Here is a 22,656-nt window from a genome sequence, read left to right as displayed (position 1 = left end):
TTGAATAACACAAGGTTTATATTATAAGGAGAAATGGATTTCAAACACAGGTTTACATAAAAAAAAAAAATCTTAGTTCAAAAGTATTTACAGCACTGATTATTTCACATTAATAAAAATGTTTACATTAAAATCTCAGTTCAAAAGTATTTACAGCGCTGATCATTCACAATAATATTACTTGGTCTTTTGGGTGTGGTTTTATTGGCAAAGTGATGTCTATCAATGTGACGTATATTTTATTCTTAAATGTGCCTCATAATATGGCATCGTCAAAATTAATTAAAGTTGAAATCAAATTCACATTTGAAAAAAATAACAAGAACGATGTGTAATTGCAGCTCTTTATAATTCCACAAAAGTAATAATGATCTTGACCTTGAGACCCTTGACTGATCGGTGACAGCCACCGACCGCCCAAATTGTTTTCGATTATGTGTCACATGATATTGACTACTATTTCTTTCGAACAAGGATCAAAATTGTTTAAGGCTCTTACGATTCAATGATTCGGGTGTTTCCGGGAATACGACAGTTTGCGAAGATTTGCATGCGCATTATTAATATGGGAGAACTGTACGTACAAATATTAATATTCAATAATTCTTATCATGTCGCTTCTACGTGAAATAGTGCTTGAAACAAGTTCCTCAGAAATTGAGATTGAGGTGGAGTAAGTACGGAACTTACGAAATATGAAGAGAAAGGTGTACTTTCAGAGAACTGATAGATTCGCAAGTTCCAGGTCTCAAAAATGTGGCTCGTGTGTTGGCTTTAAAACTAAAACCTTTCTTACTGCCTTCAACGACGAAGTAAGTGCACCTATTATTATGTTGTAGGTGTAATGATCATCTTCACCACCAAATAAGCGTCCACTTCTAGCCATGGGCTCTTCCAAGTAGCGAAACAACACTGTGCCCTCGGCCTTCCTTATCCAGCCACTACCGGCTACCTGCCGGTTGCCGGTCCAGCGCAGCAATCTAATATCAAAGTAACCTACGTAACTCTTTAATTGAATAACCTTGTTTTCAGAAATTTTGCAATCACTCAAATACAGAAATATATCAATGAAAATAAGGACAGAACTAAGAAGAGTGCAGCCCATTATTGTGGCTACGGCATAGCTGCATAATATATTATATAAACAAAATAGAGACCCTGTGCTGTACCACCAGCTAGGTTTTTTATGATGATTCTGTTTTATTAATAATTAAACTCTTTATTTAGGAACACAACGTTGTTTATTAGTTAAAATATTATGTTAAGTAAATCTTACAATGTCGTGCAGAGCACGCGTTAAAAGAGAGGGAAAATCACAGGATGACAGATGATAATATGAATCAACGATTATTACTCTGTGTGTCACTGACACTACCACAGACTACACAACATCTTTCTCTTTTCCAAACAAATGAATATAAACTGAAAATATTTATGAATATATAGAATGTTAGTAACAATGAATACCTATACAACCACTACGTTTGTAACACTTAAACTTAACGTAATTGTTAACAATTTATATGAAAATCTATTTTACATTTTCTTCCTCCTTCTCTAAACAAATTAATATAAACTAAAAAATGTTGACTACACAACAAAGATGTTTATACGTAGTTCTAATTTAACATTTGTACTAGGTACTAATTAAGTAAACTGAATTAAATCTAAAATTAAACACAAATTCAAAGTGTACAGTTTACATATGTATAGTAATATTTGTACTAAAGGAAAGTTATATCTGTAGGTACATTAGTTATTAGTTCATGCTTATACCTAAAGTATACAAAGTTAGATAATAGACCCATTCAAGCAGCACACTCAGCCAATGCTTACACTGTAATTATATTGGTGAATCCCCAAATCATTGTGGTCGAAGATGATAAGAAGTTCTAGTATATCTAACTCCATTATAATCTATCAGGTCGTATGACCTAAAATCATTACATTTATAAAATAGTACCTGGTAGCCATTTATTAATATTCACATCTTTCTTAAACCATATATTTTGTCCAACAATAAATGGTGCTTTTATCCTAGTGTTACAATTATAATTTCTGTTACTCCTAGACTTTATCTTATTAAAATCAGTCTCAATATTGTTATTTAACTTTGGCTTTAGGTAGGTATGAGAAACAGGCACCTTAGTTCGTAAGTTCCTACTCATTAACAATTCAGCAGGAGAAAAATTCGTTCCACAGACTGGAGATGACCTATACTGAAGTAATGCTAATCTGTAATCAGATTTGTCATCATTACATTTTTTTAACATTTTTTTAGCTATTTGGACAGCACGTTCAGCCATGCCATTTGATTGAGGATATCTTGGGCTTGAAAATGTGAATTTACAACCCCATTCCCTAGCGAATTCTCTAACCTCTCTTGAGTCAAAGGGAACATGATCTGACACTATCTCTAATGGAATACCCAGTGTACAAAATACTTCTATTAAAGCGTTTATAATTGATTTTGAAGTTTTATTGTTAATATGTTTAATTTCAAGCCATTTAGAGAAATAATCATACATTACTAAGTAATTTTTATTTTTTAGTTCCATGATATCCACATCTATTTTAGAAAAAGGTAGACTTGGAACTTCATGAGACAGTAGTGGCTCTTTAACATTGTTATTCTGATACATTTGGCAAACTGAACAACTTTTTACATACCGTTCTAACTGTTCATCAATTTTTGGCCAATAATATAGCTTTCTTGCAAGTTGTTTTAATTTTGTCATGCCTAAATGCCCCTCGTGTAATTTTTTTATAATGTCTACTCTTAACGATTTGGGTATAATTAGTCTATTATTAAAAAATAACAGATTTTCATCAATAGTTAGTTCAGATCTTAATTTATAATAACGTTGTATTATATCCGGCTGTAGTTTTATTTTTGCTGGCCAGCCAGATTTAGTATATTCTATAACCTTTGATATCTCGCTATCTTTACTAGTTTCTGTTATTAATTCATGCTTTTGTTCCTCAGTGCATTGTAAATAGTTAGCAAGGCCTACACAGTGAACTACCTCATGCATATAAGAGTCATCAGTGTCATCACATTCAGTGAAGGCTCGTGATAGAAGATCAGCAATATACATTAATTTTCCTTTTAAATATTTAAACTCAAGATCATACCTCAATAATTTCAATTTTAATCGCTGTAGTCTTGGTGATGGTACTTCATGTATGTGTTTTTTAAGTAAAGACTCTAGTGGTTTATGATCATTCAATACTATACATTTCTGTCCATAAATATAATAATGAAATTTTCTAGTGGCCCAAACTACACTTAATAGTTCTTTTTCTATCTGAGAGAAGTTACGTTCTGCTGATGTTAAACTTCTAGAAGCAAAACACACCGGTTTATCATTCTGTAATAAACAACATCCAAGGCCATCCTTGGAAGCATCGCATTGTATAACAATTGGAAGCTTGGGATCAAAGTTTTGTAAAACTGGGGCTTGACTAATTTTCTCTTTAAGCTTGTTAAACACAGCTTCATGTACATCACTCCATAACCATTCTACATTTTTCTTTAAAAGTAATTGTAGTGGTGCTGCTAAATCAGCCAATTGGGGTACAAATCTACGCAAATAGTTAACCATCCCAAGAAAAATTTGCAGCTCTTTTACTTTAGTTGGACTTTTAATATTTGCAATTGCCTGTATTCCTTCAGGATCAATTTTCATGCCTTTTTTAGAAAATATATGACCAAAATATTTTACTTCAGTAAGCTTATATTGAAATTTTCTTTTATTAAACTTTACATTATATAATTTCGCTCTTTCAAAAACCTGTTTTAATATCGCATCATGTTCAGCTTCACTGTCAGCACAGAGAAGCAGGTCATCACAATATATTATTACACCTGGAATGTCTCCAAAAGCTCTTTCATTGTATTTTTGAAATATTTCTGGGGCTACCGATAGACCAAAAGGTAACCTGTTAAATTTATAACAACCAAAGGGACTATTAAACGTACAGAGATCACTGGATTCCTTAGTTAATTTTATATTATAAAAACCTTCTGAGAGATCTAGTACTGAAAATATATTCTTATTACATAAATTAGGTATTATTTCCTCTAATGTTGGTATTAAATAATATTCTCGCAATAACACTTCATTAAGGTCTTTTGGATCTAAGCATATTCTTAATGTACCATCTTTATTTTCTCTTATTACTAGATTACTCACAAAGCTGCTTGGATGCTCAACTTTAGAAATGATTTGAAGATTCACCAGCGACTCCAGCTTCTCCCGTAAACGCTCCTTTATGGCATGTGGGATACGGCGTGGGGGTCTCACCACTGGCCGTGTACCAGGCTGAGTGTGTAGCTCCAATGGCTCGGAAAACTCTCCTACTCCCTGAAACAGTTCAACATTCTTATTAATAATGGAATTTTTGTCTTCATTACTTTTAATTGTGTTTACATTATTATTAAGTAGTTCTAGTTCTATTAGTGAGCTCAAACCTAATATTGGTCGTACTTTTTGGTTTACTATTATGAACTCAGTCTCAAAAATTTCCTCATTATGATAAATTTTTATACATCGTTTCCCTACAGGTCTGATTTGTGTTCCACCAAATGCTTCTAATACTATTGTTGTCTCAGACATTTGAGCATTATCATCATTGACAATTCTCTTTAAATCATACAAAGATAACACATTTACTTGTGCTCCTGTGTCACACTTGTAAGTGATAATTTTTCCTTCAGTTACAAGAGCCTCTGTCCACTCTTTATTCTTATTGTTAATAGAGTGGCATACCTTTACAAGTCATAAATCCTCTCTGCTCTCATCACTGTATTCTTTATTAATTACATTTACATCTTTCTTCTTCTTACAACCTACTTTAAAATGATTGGGCTTATTGCAGTTCGAGCAGATCTCCCCATAGGCAGGACAACTACGAGGTCCATGCCTTGTGTTACATTTTTTACACAAGTAAGATACATTATTATTTTTAAATTCATTATACTTAGCTTTGTTTTCATGCTGTTGCCGCTGCTGTGAGTGGCGATATGGTTGCCGAGCTTGAACTGCATCCACCCCTGCTAAGTCTGGCTGCTTGGCTAACACCTTGGCATGTTCTTTGGACATCTCTGCTGATCTACAGATGTCCACGGCTCGGTCCAGTGTGAGTTCCTTGACTTCAAGTAATTTCTGTTGAGTTCTGTGGTCCCTTATGCCCACAATAATTCGATCCCGTAACATTCTGTTGAGTTGCGTATCGAAATTGCAATTCGCTGCTATTTTCCTTATTTGTGTGTAGAAACTATCGAAGCTTTCACCATCTTCTTGAGACCTTTTGTTGAAGTGGAATGTATTTATCACTTCATTAGACTTCGGCGCGAAATATTCTTCAAATGCTTTAATCACATCGTCGAGTTTAGGGTTCGCATCGGGTTGGCTTTTGAGAGTACTTGCCTTCGCATCATCGCCTGTTTCGCCTGTTAATAATGTGTTGAAGTACAACTCTTGAGCTGCCTGTCCAATGCAATTTAGCAGAATTGAAGCTTTTCTCGTTTCCGTAATTTGTCCAAGTCCAGCTGCAGAAAGGAATATCTTAAAGCTCTGCTTGAAACGCTGCCACTGAGGATATAAATTGTCCAGTACTTCCAGGTCCATGGGTGCCGGCATCCGGTATTCAATCGCGGCCGCCGCCATTGCCATCTCAATATTAGAATTGTCGTCGTTAGATGTGTTAGATTTTATTTCCATCACGGGTTAGTGGTTACTCCGTCGGCTGCGCCATGTTTTATTAATAATTAAACTCTTTATTTAGGAACACAACGTTGTTTATTAGTTAAAATATTATGTTAAGTAAATCTTACAATGTCGTGCAGAGCACGCGTTAAAAGAGAGGGAAAATCACAGGATGACAGATGATAATATGAATCAACGATTATTACTCTGTGTGTCACTGACACTACCACAGACTACACAACAGATTCATCATCTGATGAAGAGGAACCTGTCTATGCAGGATGTCAATAAATAATGATTTTAATCATAGACCTACTACCTCTAGACTGGCAATCGCCGTGTGCACTATTCTCTTTCTCACTCAAACCATAGATGTTGCCGACAAAAAAATTAAACCTAAATATGGGGAAATTTAACTTATCATAATAACAAAAACAAAACTTGAGTATATCGTCGGTTGATAGGAAAAAGACACTAAAGGCTAATTTTTCAATAGCCAGATAAAAGTTTTGCTGGGAAATAATTTTGATGCTGTTGCGTCTCAATGTTTCTCAATGTTTGTATTACCCACATAACATTTATCTGAATATTGAAAAATCTGCCTTAGTGAGTTTTTCCTGTCAACCGACGATATAAGAAAAAAAACTTTACTCATACTTATTTGATTTCAATATAATTGTTTAATATACACAAACTGAGTTGATTGTACGATTCATTGTCTTCGTCCAATCGAAACAATCCTCTTCAAAATGTGCCGAACACAATTTTTGTATGTTTCTTTGGTTCCCAATTTGTGCGACCGGTAATGTCTATCCATTTTCTTGATATTTTTTTTTCTGTCGGAAACCTATGAAGCAGAGATAAATGGATGAGCATGAGCATTATAATCGTGGGCCAAATATGTGATGGGGTTTTTTTTAAAGGAAACACGTATTTCGTATCAATACAATAAACTTTATATTATACAGAAGAAATCACACATAGAAGAAAAAAACGAAACGAACGTTTCCTCACAATGGGAGGCACCTCATTTGAAAGAGGAGAATGACTTCTACAAAATACAATCTTCACAAAAACCGAATTCGTGCGCCCCATTTGTAAACCCAACCCGAGTCCGTTACAATTTCTAGTGTTTTCTTTGCATACTATAATATTTGTGGGTAAAATAAATTTTCAATAACTTGCAACACCATGTGATTTGTTATGATATGGTACCTCGTAATTTTTACTTAAAACTGATACTAAAAGACCTTACAGTATTAAAATTAGTATCGTTTTATATTAAAATCGAGCCAATAGATAGTACTATGATGAATGTAAGCTTGTTAAACTTGATAGTATCTACTTACATGTGAAAATATATCTCATCCATCATTCCATCGTGTTTTCGTTCAATAATGCTCTATACAACCGAACAAAATCCACCCACCCATGTCACACACTCGTTAAGTGATGATAATAGTCTAATAAACTTAATAAACACCCACAAATCACTAGCAAATCAAAAATAAATAGCATTTAGAAAATTTTGTTGTAACTGTCAGCCTTTGTTTGGCACAGATTTTTCATTTGTTTCATTGTTTGGCACAGAGAACTGACGTAAACAGGCGCCTCAGCAAAAAGGACAAAAAACATTTACAGCTTAACGTTTCTTTCTTACGCTTAATGTAGCTAAGCGTCTCTTTTTCGCAATGTCAGAACTGTCACGATTATACCCCTGTGATTTTAATAGATTACATCGTTAGTTTTTATTTCAACTTGTTAAAATGAATTAATAAGATAATTAATAATAAAGGCTTCTATTCTATTCTATTCTCTGGGGGTGTAAGTACCTGCACCTGGCTCTCTCGAATGTAACCTTTGTGCATATCCCCAAGGTCTAAACTGCCTTCCAAGGCTTGGACCAATTCTCCACCACGCTGGTACACTGCGGGTTGGTGGGTTCACATATCTAGATGTGCTAAATCTAGATATGCAGGTTTCCTCACGATGTTTTCCTCAACGTAAGAGCGATGGTATACATTGTACTTATGTTAAAAGAACTCATTGGTACATGTCAGCGCCGGGATCGGACCCGCATCTCTGGCGTGAGAAGCGGGCGCTTACCCGACTGAGCTACCACCGCTCTTAAAAAAGGCTTATTAGAGTCTTCTTTGTCGCGGGTTTTATTGATGATAATCTTTTGGTCAATATTTGGAGGAACAACAGACTTAGTTCCTATGACATGTTGACTTTGAGTGCTTTGACAGAGAATGACGGCTACAATGTACTCTGTGACGGCTTCAGTCCGACAGCTAGATTTGGTATTGCCTTACATAAAAACGTTTCCCACAATAACTTTGGGGATAATTATGTCTCAAACGAATAGCAACCCTAATAACATTAACAATGACCGACGATTTTATGGTGCAACCATAGAACAACGCGGACTCGGGTGTACCCTCGGGAAGCGTCATAGCGATCTTTCTTGATACAAAAAAGTCTGCCAATTTTTGCGGGGGGAAATTTTACCGTTTACCATGATTATGTCTCATGGGACATATCATTATGAGTTTTAATTCCCAGCAATAAGGGTTACGTGAAGTGTCAATTGATAATGAACACAGTGTCTTCATTTTTCTTGCCAATGGATGTAACAATTATCGATAAGTGTTATCGATGAAATCGAGAACATGGGTTAGAAATACTAATTTCAAATTAATTAGGTTTAGTTAAATTTAATTAGGAATGATTAATAAACGAAGTCACCCGCTTTTCGCTGTACATTTATACTCACGTGATAGGTCGCGAGCCGTATCGCCGTTTTTGAATGACTACAATGCACTGAAGTTGTCGAGTAAGTGGGCAACCCGATGGTCAGATGCTTTCAAGCCGCCCCTTTGGGCGGCCTCTGACTAGGCTTAACGACTGCTACCGAAGCAGCAACCGGGACCCACGGCTTAACGTCCAATCCGAAGCACGGAAGCGTTCCAGAAAAGAACCATTTGAAATCGGTAACTCATGCTGTACCTACCAATGGCTGACCGTGTCAGTTGTTGCTTAACCTCAGTGATCAGTTACGATTACTGAAGCCAATTCGACTACGGACGCTTCCCAACTATGACCTTTTTTGTCGATTAATACATATCTACATACCGGTACATCACTATTGCATTTTTTTGACATTGGTTGCTAGGAATGTCCTCCTAGCCGAATTCCGACCACGGCGGCCAATCTCGATTGAGATCAGCCATCTACGCAGGAGTAGATTATAGTGCCCAAGTGTGTGCGCAGTACACAGGAGCACTCTCTGTTCCATCACTCTCATAGCCCAATGGGACGGATTGACCGACACGACTGGAGAGAGCTAGGCGCAGGACCGACTGCTTTACATGCCCATCCGACAGCATGGATCGTTTCACTGTTTCGGACATCAGGTGATCAGCCTTCTATGTCCTAACCAAACTTAGAACCACAATTTAGAAACCCAAATTGATGGTCCCACCCGGGAATCGAACCCGGGACCTCTGGGTCATGAAGCGAAGCTTCTACCACTAGACCACAGAGGCAGTTGCTAGGAAACAGCTAATAACAATAAACCATGACCAAATCTGTGATCAAATCCGGAATCCGGATATTCTATGAATTGAAGCTGTCATTTTAGTATGTAAACAAATCCTTTTCTATGAAACGAACGCTTTGCCAACTAGATTGAGTCTAGTGAAAATTGAGACTGCAACTAGTTTTTATAAATCGGTGGGCCTTTCTGGCCTACCACCCCGCCAGAGGGGAACGTCTGCCTATTTCGTCTCCAGACCATTCATACTCAATGGGTGCAACACGTTACAGTAAAATATTAACTGTAACGACTCTGTCATTGCTAAGTTTAACCTTAACTATTACGATAACCGGGATGTTGATGCAACCCACCCTTAATGTAGCTAAGCGTCTCTTTTTCGCAATGTCTCAACTGTCACGATTATACCCCTGTGGCCTACCTAAACTTTGGTGTCAATTAAAATGGCGGCTTTTTTCTTGAAAAATGTAAAGAAACAAATTGTTTGACAGCTGAAGTACCTTGTGTTTGGATGTCAATCAACATGGCGACCGGTCGCAATGTTGTAATTTTAGGCAAAGACAAAACTACTGTTGTCCTTTTTTACGTAGGATAACACCAATAAGTTAAAAAGAGACGACGATATATTTTTAAGTACCGATTTTTATGCCAGGTCCTCTCTTTATTCCTTTGTCATTGGTTTATTGTTTATTACTTTTTATCCTTTTGTGGATTCACTCAGCATAACTTTGTTCGTAACAGTAATGGCCGTTGCTTAGATTTAGTTTTAAGTACAGGGGGTATTGCGTCGGTGACGGTGGGTCTGTCGGAGGAGCCGCTGGTGCCGGTGGACGCGCACCACCCGCCGCTCGCAGTGCGCCTGCGCCTGCGCCCGCCCGCGCGCCCCGCGCCTTCCGCGCCTGCCGCGCCTCTCGCCCCCTCCCGCGACTCCTTTTGTAAATCTTGGAACTTTTACAAAGCAGATTTCCGTTCACTGTATTCTGCGATTGCTAATATTGACTGGTCTGACCTATATCTTATAAGGGATGCTAATGAGGCGGTTGATGTTCTGTATTCTAGGCTAAACAAGGAAATAGATAAGTTCGTGCCCAAAAAAGGGTTAGGTGCATACAAAAATAAATATATTTACCCTGATTGGTATACAGCAGACCTCATCAAGGATATTAAGATGAAGGGGAGACTTCACAAAGAATACAAGGCCAGCGGTTCTAAAGAAGATTATCTTCTTTTTGCAAAGGTTAGAACCAGAGTTAAGGAAAAAATACATAGGGACTATAGCGCATACCAAGATAAGTTACAACGTGAATTTGCACGCGAACCGAAGTCCTTTTGGAGGTTTGTTAAATCTAGGAGTAAAAGTTCAAATAAATCTAGGCTTGAAAAGGATGGGACGGCTTTAAACGACGAAGAGTGTGCTACTGAGTTCGCTCGGTACTTTCACTCAGTTTACTGTGATCGAGCGCCTGAATTATCAGCGTCGCAGGCGTCGCGCGCGGGCGGCGGTGAGGGCGCGGCGCGAGTGCACTTGCAGGCGCTAGCGCCGGCCGCCGTGAGCGACGCTCTGCGGGCGCTCGCGCCCAAGCGAGCGGTTGGACCGGATGGCATTCCACCATACCTAGTTAGAGACTGCCGCGAGGTGCTGGTGGGCCCGCTCTGTCACATTTATAATATATGTTTAGAGAGTTCCACGTATCCAGACTGTTGGAAATTGACTAGAGTCATCCCGGTGCCAAAGGGCAGCGGAGGAACTGACGTCAAAGACTATAGACCGGTGGCTATTCTTTCCACATTTTCTAAGGTCTTCGAATCCGCTCTATATAAGGTTATTTATACAGAGATTAAAGGACAACTGAGTGATGCTCAGCACGGTTTCCGCTCAGGATGTAGCACTACCTCGAATCTTCTGAACTTTGTCACTGCCATAACACCACAAGTAGATCAGAGAGTGCAGGTCGACGCGGCCTACTTCGATTTTTGTAAGGCCTTTGACCTAGTTGATAATGACGTGCTTCTTCTAAAATTGGCAAGAGCAGGATGCACTCCGAAGACGCTGGAATTCTTTGCGAGCTATTTAATAGATCGCAAACAGTACGTACAATGTGGAAACCATTACTCAGACCCTTACCGCACGCTATCCGGAGTAAGTCAGGGAAGCAACCTGGGGCCATTGCAGTTTATCATTTTAATCAATGATCTGCCTGAAGTCGTACAATCTTCGGGTTGTCTATTGTTTGCAGACGATCTCAAGTTGTTCGCCCCAATTTCATGTCAGGATGATCAGATTCGCTTCCAGCAGGACATTAACAATGTCGAGGAGTGGAGTCGTGAGAATAAACTGTCTTTCAATGGTTCCAAATGCTGCGTAATTACTTTCAGTCGAAGTAAAAATCCGGTACAACATCAGTACACTCTAGGGGGGAGCCCAATGGAGAGAGTAACCTCGGTACGGGACCTCGGCGTGCGAATGACTTCGGATTTATCGTTCAAGGAACATATAACGGGAGTATGCAAACAAGCGTTTAAGACTTTGGGTTTTGTGCTCAGAACAGTTAGAGGTTTTAAAAATATCACGGCCATTAAAGCTCTATTTAATGCTTTAGTTCGTAGCAAACTAGAGTTCAACGCCGTAGTGTGGGCTCCTAGTGAAGTGAAGTACAGTAGCATGATTGACAAGATTCAGAATAAATTCATACGTTTTCTCTACATGAAACTGTACGGAGTCTATCCCGGATACCCACTGTTGTACCCAACTCTATTCGTGCTAGGAATGGTAGGTTACAATAGGTTGGAAGTTCGTCGTGATCTGGCGTTGACATCATACCTTTTTAGGATATGGAGAGGAAAGACTGGCAATCCCAGTATACTTCAGCAGCTGCGGCTGACGGTGCCCAGCAATTCTTTAAGATCGCGTAAATCCCGCACGTTTGCTGCACCCTGCGGCAGGACCGCCCTGCTCCGGCAGGCGCCCGTCACCCGCGCGATACACCTCTTGAACAGGATCGATGATAGGACGGACATTCATCATTGTCCGCTGAGTGAATTCACGAAAGTTGCTTTGTTTGTTATCTGTTACGGATAGGGAGGCTCCTGTATTTTAATTGTTTGTTTTTAAATGTTATTGTTTGTGGGTCTAGCTCTAGACCTTAAATTATTATTAAGTATATAAAATTATGTTAAGTAGCTACACTATTGAATTGGTTGTAACTGTAATAATAGTGTTAGTTTTTTGTAAATAAATAAATAAAATAAATAAATCTTTGCCATTTGTTACAGAGAGTTAGAAGTAGAAAAATTGATTTAATTTATAAATGGGCAAAGTAGAAGGAAAGAGAAGGCCTGGAAGGAGGAAATTGACGTGGCTGTGCAATATAAAAGAGTGGACCGGTGTAAAAACCGTGGAAGAAATATTTACTTAAACTAGTAAAGAGAGTTCCAATGGTGGAAAGGCACTACAAGAAGAATATTTATCTTTTCTACCTTGTTTTGAAACTCTACTACACTGTTATTAGTAATCTTACGGAATTCTGACGGTTATCAATTTTAGACAAATCAGAGATCACAAACCTTTTTGGGCTGGGCACTTTTTCAATACGAGTCTGGACATCTGAGACTATAATATATTTTTTTTAGTCCCTGTATCCATTTTATTAAGTGCGGCGCTCCAAATTAAAAGGGGATTTACCTACAGTGAGAAATAATTACCGTACCTACCTAAATATATTACAAACAGTGAAAAATACAATCAAAGATAATCTCAATTATCTTATATAATTATCGCTGTCGTAGAAAATATATCTAAAAACAACTAGTAATTATTTTTGAAACGGTAGCCGCGCCGATGTCAGGGCGATGTTGCGTTCGTATTTGAATAGAGGTAAAAAAAAGAGATGTCGCTCTATAAAATGGTATTGTGTGCACTGACTGGCTTGCGTGTCGTCACAGCAAACTGTGAGTCTAAAATGTGCGGTGGTGGTACCAAATTAGCGATACAGGTGAAATTGTGTCAGCGACTCATTGCTGGGAGTAAGACAGCAGAACACGTTTACCCCATCGGTCATCGGTTCTTCGACAGATGTGACCAGCTCATTGCCACTTAAGCTTACTCTCTCGGTGAGCTATGTCGGTGACTTTAGTTCTCTGTCAGATTACTTCGTTCCGGATGCGATCTTTCAAGCATAGCTCTTTCCATAGCTCGCTGAGTGACCTTCAGTTTGTGAACCAGTCCCACAGTAAGTGTCCACGTTTTAGCCCCATAGGTCATAACCGGTAGGACACACTGATCAAAGACTTTCGTCTTGAGACTTTGTGGTATGGGCGACGAGAAGACTTGACGAAGTTTGCCAAATGCTGCCCAGCCCAATTGTATTCTTCTATTGACCTCTGATTGGAAGTTGTTTCTACCCAGCTGCAGAGTCTGTCCAATCCAGTGGCGTGCTTTGGGAGGGAATACGTCCAGCAGTGAACTGCTATAGGTATGACGATGGATGGATGATGATGGATTTGTTTATTAAAATCTCTACCTAATCATCACTATTATCATCATCATCATCAGTATCTTCATCATCAGCATCGCTGACTTTAATTATTAGAGATTCTGTAACTCTGTCGATAAAATCGTCGAGAGTGCACATCTTATCTTCCTCTTTTATTGTGTGGCTGATGCATGCTTGCCATTTATCAGGAGTAACATTTTTTATACCTTCTAGTAGTAGTTTTTTAACTTCCGCCATTTTGTAGTTTGTGTTGTGTCTTGCGACATGCCCCTTCACTTGAGCCCACACCAATTTTTGAAATTGATTAAAAAGGTTTATTATCCCTGAATTTAGTAGGAAGTGATGCCATGCTAAAGAATAAAATAAAGCAATTAAAATTAATTCGATACATGGGTCGTGAGTCGTGATCCTACTTCACATTATAAATGCGAAAGTTTGTAAGTGTATATGTGTATGTATGTATGTATGTATGTGTGTATGTTTGTTATTTCTTCACGTCAAAACGGCTGAACCGATTTTAATGAAATTTGGAATGAAGTTAGCTGACACCCTGGATTAACACATATGTTACTTTTTATCGCGGAATTCCCACGGGAAAACTTATTAAGGCGAAGCGAAGCTCGCGGGAACAGCTATTATATTGAAATATTTGTTATTTTTGTATTAGTTTACTTGAGCAAGTAAATATTTAGATTTATCTTTTTGTATAAAAATATTAAGAAAAAATTATTGCCCAGAAATGGATCGCAATTTTTCATTTTTTCGGTAAAGAACTTTTTTAGTAGCATCACTTATAAAATGTCAGAATTCTTTTCAATTAAAAATCAGAGAGTACGAATAAATAATAAACGAGTGGATACTACGATGGCAACAAGAGAGGCTCATTTCGAAAATGCTGCCTCTCGAAATTTGCCTTGAGCTTAACCCCTCGGCTGTCGACCAAACTTTATAAGGTGTGCACAATAAATAGTCCACATATTATGTCCCGCCATCTCTAAAGATGTTACTGGTTTGCCGTATTTAAGTGAGCGATATTGCCTATGTGAACTACATTTATCTTGCTTTAACCTCAACTAAGTGTAAAAAAAAACGACAAGGATGGCATATAACCTATCGGCTGTTAAATCGGCTCCCAACCGACCTTTATATCCTTATAAAACCTGGTGCTCGATTCGCCTCATTGAGGCGCGTTAAACTACTTTAATCACCAACTGCCAGTTTGACTGGAGAGCCGAGCGCAGCGAGGCAAAACAATCCAAACCGTCATACCTCAAACCTTGGTGAACCGAGCGCAGCGAGGCAAAACATCATACCACAACCACTGAACAGCCGAGCGCAGAGAGGCAATACAACTTAAGTATAACCTTACCGTAAAAGAGGAGCCGAGCGAAGCGAGGCAAAACAATGCGAACCACCATACTTCAAACCCTGGAGAGCCGAGCGAAGCGAGGCAACACTACTCAAACCCTCTATTCTACGAGGGCGGGTCAATAAGTCCGTGACTTTTATAATTTCCCGCCACTTAACTAAAAGAACAACACTGCTCCTGTCAAAAGGCATCTGTCAGTAGACATCTGTCAAAATTTGCACAAGTTACGTCACTTGGTTTGTGTTTTACACCCGTTCTTAGCAACTACCGCGTGATTTAAAAACATAATGGAAAAAACTGAATTTCGTGTGCTCACTAAGCATGATTTTTTTACGGAAAAAAACCATCACTGAAACCAAGGCTAAGCTTGATAAAGATTATGGGGACTCTGCACCATCAATATCTATGTGGTTTACTGAATTCCGTTGTGGCCGTACAAGTACGGAAGATGCCGGACGTTCATGGCACTCAGTAGAGGTCTCTACACCTGAAATGATTGAAAAAATTCACGACATGGTGTTGGCCGATCGGAGATTTTTTTTTTTTTTTTTTTTTTTTTTTTAAGAAATTGTTATCACTCCACAGACTTTATGTCCGTGCCTTTTGAAGAGTGGTAATTTTTATGAGATAGTTTTTAATTCTTTTATCTACTTTCTACTCGGTAAGGAAGTTTCATTTATATATAGGTATATATATTCTATCTTTTATATATATATTGTTCTTTTTTTTTTTTCTTTTTCTTTTTTCCCTTTTTTTTTCCACTGCTGGGGGAAAATCCACATGGACACCTGGGAAGAGGACCCAGGTAGTGTCGGGCGTTAACCGACTAAAAACCCCCAGCCGTGTATCTCATTATACAAGAATTTTTTTTTTTTTTTTTCTTTTTTTTTCCTTTTTTTTAAATTAATGGTTTTCAGAGTCACACTTACATTAGTAATGGCAACAAACTTAACAAGGACAGGGCCAATGCCAGCTGTCTTCGGAGAACTTAGTAGACACCTGGCAATGGCTCGGCCCCTCAGTCGTTATAGGTCATGTTTTGCCTGATGTTAGTGTGTGACTCTGTTCTTAAAGATAACTTATTTTAATTGTTAGTTATGATATCATAATCAATAGGTTAGTTATATAAATTATTTTCCCAATTTGACCTATATTTTGCGCTCTTAACCAAAATTATATTTTATGATTTATTCCGCCCCGTTTTGCCTTCTTAACATTTCCCCAGAAAGTGCAATGACCTCTTCGTCTCGATTCTTAACTGCCATTTTTAGATTGTACTCGAGGATGCGTTTCTTTGGCGCTGTTATTGCCGTTTTAGCGAGGTTGCCGATAGCGTCCTCGGTGTCATCCGCATAGTAGGTGCAGGCGGTGGTGTGCCTCGACAGCGCCACTACTGCGTGAGGTATGCTATCGTGCAACTTTATTTTATCTTTTGTTCTTATGATAATAACGGATTCGTACGTCAATCCCTGTGCTTCGTGTATGGTTAGGACGCGTGAGCCCATTCCTTCACCATACCCTTGGCTGGTCAAGGTCTCTTTTTCTTCCTGTGTATGCACCAGGAACAGAGTGTTGGTTTGGGATTTGGGAATTACTGCGTCTGTTAACCTTTTCAGCTGCAGGGATTGGATGCGCGCTGTGGCTGCGTATATGCCTGAGTATACTTCCTTTAGGACGTATGCAACATCCATGGGGTTTCTGTATGAGCACAACAGCTCCTGGGTGATGTTTGCTACCAGTGTTGGGCGATTGTACCTAAGCTCGAATAGGTTCTCTCTGTCGATATATGGTAGCTGATTGATGTCTCCGATCAGAGCAATATCACAGGCACGAGACAGGTGGGCGGCCATTACGATTGCCCCGAAATGGTTCATCAGGGCTTCGTCAATTATCAGGCGTTGGCAACCGACATGTTCTCTAAAGCCGTTTACCAGGACTGATGCCATCGTACGCACCCTAGTTTTGACCATGTCACCAATACGATGCGCTAGCCTGTTTCTTATGTCGATGGCCGCCTCAGTTGTTGTTGTGATAATGGTGTCTTTGCTCACATCGAAGTTATTTATCACCCAGGTTGTCTTCCCACATCCAGGTACCCCGTTCACCCAAGTGATAGTGGGCATCGTCCAGTGATTCCAGTTGGCGTTGATGGTTTCCACTTTTGCTAGGATTTTATCCTCTAGCATAATCCTGGTGCACTGGGCGACGACCACTATTTGGTTGTTGTGTGGCACAGTAAATTTTGAGGAGTTGCATTCCCAGGGTACAAATCCGCTTTCCTCGCTGTAAGCCGCCATATACGCTCCAGTCATTTTGCCTCTGAGGACTTGGCAACTACTGTTATCGTATATGCAGGCTTCGGCTTCCTCGAGTAGAATTTTTAGCCGGCCTTCGTTTTCTTGCCTGTAGGTCTGCATGATGGTTTTGCACGACAAGAGGTTTACCTGCTTTGTGGCGGTTGTTATTGCCACAAATTCTATGACGGCATTCTCCAAATGCTCTTTAGGGGAGGTTGCTGTTTTTAGCTTCGGTGGGACCACCTGACCCATGTCGGCTCTTGTTATGGTTCTTTGGGCCGTTCTTTTTCGGATGGGGCCTTTGGGGATTTGGCGCCACTCAGGTGTCCTCTGTGGTTTCCCCATAAGGCTTTGGGCAGCTGATTTGAATGCCTGAAGGAACCCTTGTGCGCGCCCCTGCGAGATTCTGCTCTGCATCCTCATATTTATTTCCTGCTGTTCAGCAGCAGCGACGGACTCGGAAGCCATCCTCTCCTGTAGGCGTTCTGATCCGGTGACCGCTTCAGTTTGTTGGTGGTTGTTGTTCCTCACGGGTATGTGTCCACTGAGAAAGCTTAGGTCTTCACCTCTGTCCTCATACACAACTATTTCGTGTTGTTTTGAGGCTTTTAGGCAGCCCAGCTGGTCAACAATTTCACCTTTCTTATGCTCGATCACCATTGCGTCTACGCTTATTATCTTGGGGACGTTACTATCTTGTGCTCTCTCTCCAAGCGTAGTGAGCCATGAGCATGCCTGGACAAACGGGGTGTCATCGGCCCATTCCAATAGTGCGATGGTCTTGTTACGGCATCGTACTAATCTGCAGGACTGATTTCCCACTAGTGTTACCGGCAGTGCGTCATAGGCTTTACGTTTCATGGTAGCTTTGGATGTGCTTCCATTTAGGAGAGAGGCTAGGCCGGGTGATATGGCTACACGCTTTCGCGCCCCCGAGACGCAGAAGCTGATGCCGAGTCTTTCGCTGCTACTGTCCATGAACAGAGCCACACTTCGGCGTCTTAGTCCGGCTTCTCCTTTTTCGCCACAAGACAACAGCTGGTTTGTCGCTGTTGCTTTTGGAGTCACTTGTTGTGGTGCTGGGATGGTCGGGTTTGATGATTGGAATACTGATGTTGATTGGGCTTCAGGGCGAGAAATTGTGCTGTTTCTCCTTGCTGCTACTCGGAAGATTCGATCTGCGTATGATAGGAAATGAGGTCTGTGATTGGTGTCTGCCAGAATATCTTTTAATTCCGACTCCACCAAGTTCCTGTTTATCGATGTCTCCAGATCATGTCTTGCAGCAAGAAAACGGGGGCAGTCCAGAATGATGTGCCATACCGATTCACTGATGTTGGGGTCGCAATCACATCCAGGGCTTCCTTTAAGTTTGAATCTGTACAAATATTCTCCTATCCCCCCGTGTCCGGTCAGCATTTGTACGTGAGCAGGGGTCAATTTAGAAGTTCGCGTAATTCGGTATGCTTGGTTGACATCCGGTAGAAATTTACGCGTGACTGCTCCTGTACTCGAGGTCGCGTATCGATCTTGCCATTTTCGGACCGATTCCTCTCTGATCTTTTTTCTGACATAGGACAGGGGAACTTTGTCGTAGTCGTGGGAGGTGCTGTGTAGTGCTGCTGTTTTGGCGAGCTCATCGGCTCTTTCGTTCCCGGCAGTTCCTACGTGCGCCCTCAACCAGAACATTTGTATCTCTCCGCCATCGCTCACAGCCCTCGCAATGTTTTCCTTTATGCTTCTTGCCAGGGGGTGGCTGAGTTTCGGATTTTGGAGCAGATCGAGTGATGATCTCGAGTCGCTCAAGATGTTCACTTTTTTATCCGTGCTAGAGCTCACCAGTTTTGTTGCCCTGTGAAGTGCATAAAGTTCCGATTGGAAGACCGTGCACGATGGGTGGAGACCAAAAGTCTCGGACAGTTTTTCTTTGCCATCCTCCCACCAACTTAGGGCGGCGCCGACTTTTCCCTCTATCTTGCTTCCATCCGTGAAGATTTGGGAGCCGGTGTCCAGCAGGGTGGTGTTTTCAAGGATCTCGTACTTGGTAGAGGTAAGTGTGGACGGATGTGGTAAGTCCAAGTACCCTACATTCCGTTCGAGATCTTTGCCCGGTGGGAGGTAGTCAGCTGACAAGAGTTTTTTTGATTTGTACAGATTTGCTGCCTCCTGTATTCTGAGGTCGAGAGGCAGCAAGCCCGACAGTGCCAGTGCAGATGTGAGCGACACTGTTCGGTAGGCTTTACATATTTTTTGTGCGAAACCTCTTTGTAGCGAGAAAAGCAGTTTTTTGTTACTTTCCAGTTCGACGGCTTGTGACCAGACGCTTGCGGCGTATGTCATGATGGGCTCCACTACTGCGATGTAGATTGTCCTCACAATTTCACCGTTTAGTCCCCAGGTTACCTTCGCTGCGCGCGCTAGCTGTTTGTGAATGTCTGCTGCCTTTTTACACTGAGCGGTTATGTGAGCTTTGAAAGTTAACCTGCGGTCTATGATGAGGCCCAACAGTTTTATTTCCTCTACGAGGTTTATCTTTGTACCAGCCATGAATAGTTGGGGCAAATCGTATTTCAACTTCTTTGTTAACAGCATCGCGTTGGTCTTATGTGGTGCAAAGTTGAGTTTGTTGCGAGTTCCCCATTCCACTATTTTATCGAGTACTTTGTTAGCCGACACCTCTAGGGTTTTTACTGCTAGACCTGTGAAGACAAGGGCCACGTCATCTGCGAATGCTTGACAATACACTCCTTCAGCCTCTAGTTTGTGCAACAGTGAGTCGAGGATGATGTTCCAGAAAGTTGGTCCTCCTATGGAGCCTTGGACACATCCCTTAGTGGTCCCCTTCTCACATGCCGCTCGAGCGTAGTTGACCTTGATCTTTCGGTCACTGAGATATGAGCATACCATCTCGTACAGATTTTGTGGGCACCTTTTTTTTGCCAGTTGATGTTTTAAAGCGGGCCACCATGCGTTGTCGAAGGCGCCCTCTATGTCCAAGGAGATAAGTACAACAAATTTTTTGGTGTTCATTCCCTCTCTTAGGTGTGCTACAAGGTCATAGAGAGCGTCCTCGGTACCTCTCTGGGGCATAAAGCCGTACTGGTTTTTGTTGAGCGTCGGTAAGATATGCCACTGTAGGCGAGCGACCATTAGTTTTTCAACTATTTTTCCGAGATCTGTAGGATTTTGGGTGCGTGTAGTCCTCTTTGCTAGCTTTCCGCAAGATCACCACGTGCGCCGTTTTCCATTGCGATGGGAAGTGTCTAAATGATAAGCATTTATTGGCTATCGCCATAAACACCTCCCTCTCGCACTGGATGGCTGCGCCACAGATATCGGCAGTGAAGCCATCGGGTCCTGGGGCTTTTTTTGGGTTCATTGCTTGTAGCACAAGGTCGAGTTCCACAGTTGTAAAGGGTGAGTCGTTATCTCTTAGATGTTCCCGTGGTATTTCCTTGGTTTTTTCTCTCAGTTCCGCATGGAATGGTTGGTCGGTGCTTTCGGAGTCATCTGGGTAAAACGTCGTTGCTAGGAGTTCTGCTGACTGTTGTGGGGATAAAGTGTTGCCCGCAGTGTCTCTGAGGAGCATGTCTTCCTGCCTGCCTGAGGTTTTCTTTATCACCCTGTAGATTTTGTCCCACATGCTTTCTTTTTCCTGAGTCGTGCAGAACTCCTTCCAGCTCTCTATTTGGGCTTTCTCGGCTTTTTCGGTGTATTCTAGTTTAGTTTTTTGGTATTCCGCTATGACATAGGGCATTCTGCTTGCAGCAGCATTCCTTATTCTTCTTTTTTTCCTCAACACATCTTTTTTGAGATCTTCAAGCGACTTTGACCACCACGGGGGTTTGGGTTCCCCTTTCCATTTTCCTGCGGTTGGGATGGACGTTTCGCAGGCTTCGTGGATGGCTTCAGTGTACGTTGAGATCATATTTTCAAGATCTTCTGGATTGTCACACTCTTGTACGGACGTAGTTGTGATATTTTTCTCAACCAGGAGGGTTTTTAGTTTTGACGCAAATTTCGACCAGTTCGCCTTTTTGGTATTATACATACGCGTTGTGATTGGCTTTAGGTGTTCTAGTGCCTTTCCCGTTCGCAGTGTAAAGGTGATTGCGTTGTGGTCAGAAGTTATTAAGTTTGCGTCGACTTTCCAGTCCTCGATCTTACCCAGAAGGGACGTGCTACAGGCGGTGACATCTACCGTACTTTTGCATATTTTTCCATTTCTGTAGGTTTCGAAGGTTGGTGTGTCTCCTGTGTTGAGAATTTGGAGGTCAATTTCTGTTAGGAATGAGCTGTACGCCACCCCTCTGTCATTTTCCGAGACGCTTCCCCACCAGTGACTCCATGCGTTAACGTCGTTAAGTTCGCCTTTTTGGTATTATACATACGCGTTGTGATTGGCTTTAGGTGTTCTAGTGCCTTTCCCGTTCGCAGTGTAAAGGTGATTGCGTTGTGGTCAGAAGTTATTAAGTTTGCGTCGACTTTCCAGTCCTCGATCTTACCCAGAAGGGACGTGCTACAGGCGGTGACATCTACCGTACTTTTGCATATTTTTCCATTTCTGTAGGTTTCGAAGGTTGGTGTGTCTCCTGTGTTGAGAATTTGGAGGTCAATTTCTGTTAGGAATGAGCTGTACGCCACCCCTCTGTCATTTTCCGAGACGCTTCCCCACCAGTGACTCCATGCGTTAACGTCGCCTGCTACAATGAGGTTTCGCGTGTTCAATTTTTCGCAGAATGTTTTAGTCCTTTCAATGTATGGATCTATGTCCTGATCCCCCTCAAAGTAAACTGATACCAGGCCCAGTTTTGTGCCCCCTCCGATCGCCACGGCTGCTGCTTCGGTTTCTGTCACCAGCTGTGGATCGTGGATTACCTCTAGCAAGTCGCCGAAGACGATGATGGCTGCCTTTACTGGCTTTTGTCGGTTTAGTGTGCACTGGATAAGGCGTGTTCCTGGCTGTTGTTTCATATAGCCATGTTTTCCCACGTAGGGTTCTTGAACAAGAGCTATTGAAACTTTTGTCTCCATTGCCACCTGGTATAGTTCTGCGGTTGCCAGTTTAGACCTATGCAGATTCACTTGAATTACGTTTAATTCATTGTTACGTTGATTGACACTTTGGGGGGATGAGTTTTGCATCTGTGAGGAGCCTTTAGCAGTAGGATATTCGAGACCGTGCTATAGCATCCCATTTCATTCTTTCGGGACACTCACTACTGAACGC

General features: G+C 41.0%; 1 protein-coding gene across 1 annotated transcript; it reads right to left on the bottom strand.

Moving 5' to 3' along the window:
• Positions 1–4,218: 4,218 nt before the first annotated feature.
• On the bottom strand, positions 4,219–22,587 carry LOC125491256. The gene is given in 4 exon segments (XM_048632776.1): positions 4,219–4,367; positions 16,811–20,601; positions 20,603–21,763; positions 22,102–22,587. Coding segments are annotated over 4 exon segments (5,571 nt in total). The 5' UTR covers positions 22,572–22,587.
• Between the last annotated feature and the right edge of the window lie 69 nt (positions 22,588–22,656).

The sequence above is a fragment of the Plutella xylostella genome, chromosome Z (assembly GCF_932276165.1).
Source record: "Plutella xylostella chromosome Z, ilPluXylo3.1, whole genome shotgun sequence".
Taxonomy (NCBI): Eukaryota; Metazoa; Arthropoda; class Insecta; order Lepidoptera; family Plutellidae; genus Plutella; species Plutella xylostella.
The sequence above is the reverse complement of the archived record's forward strand: the minus strand, read 5'-3'. Positions and strand labels throughout refer to the sequence as shown.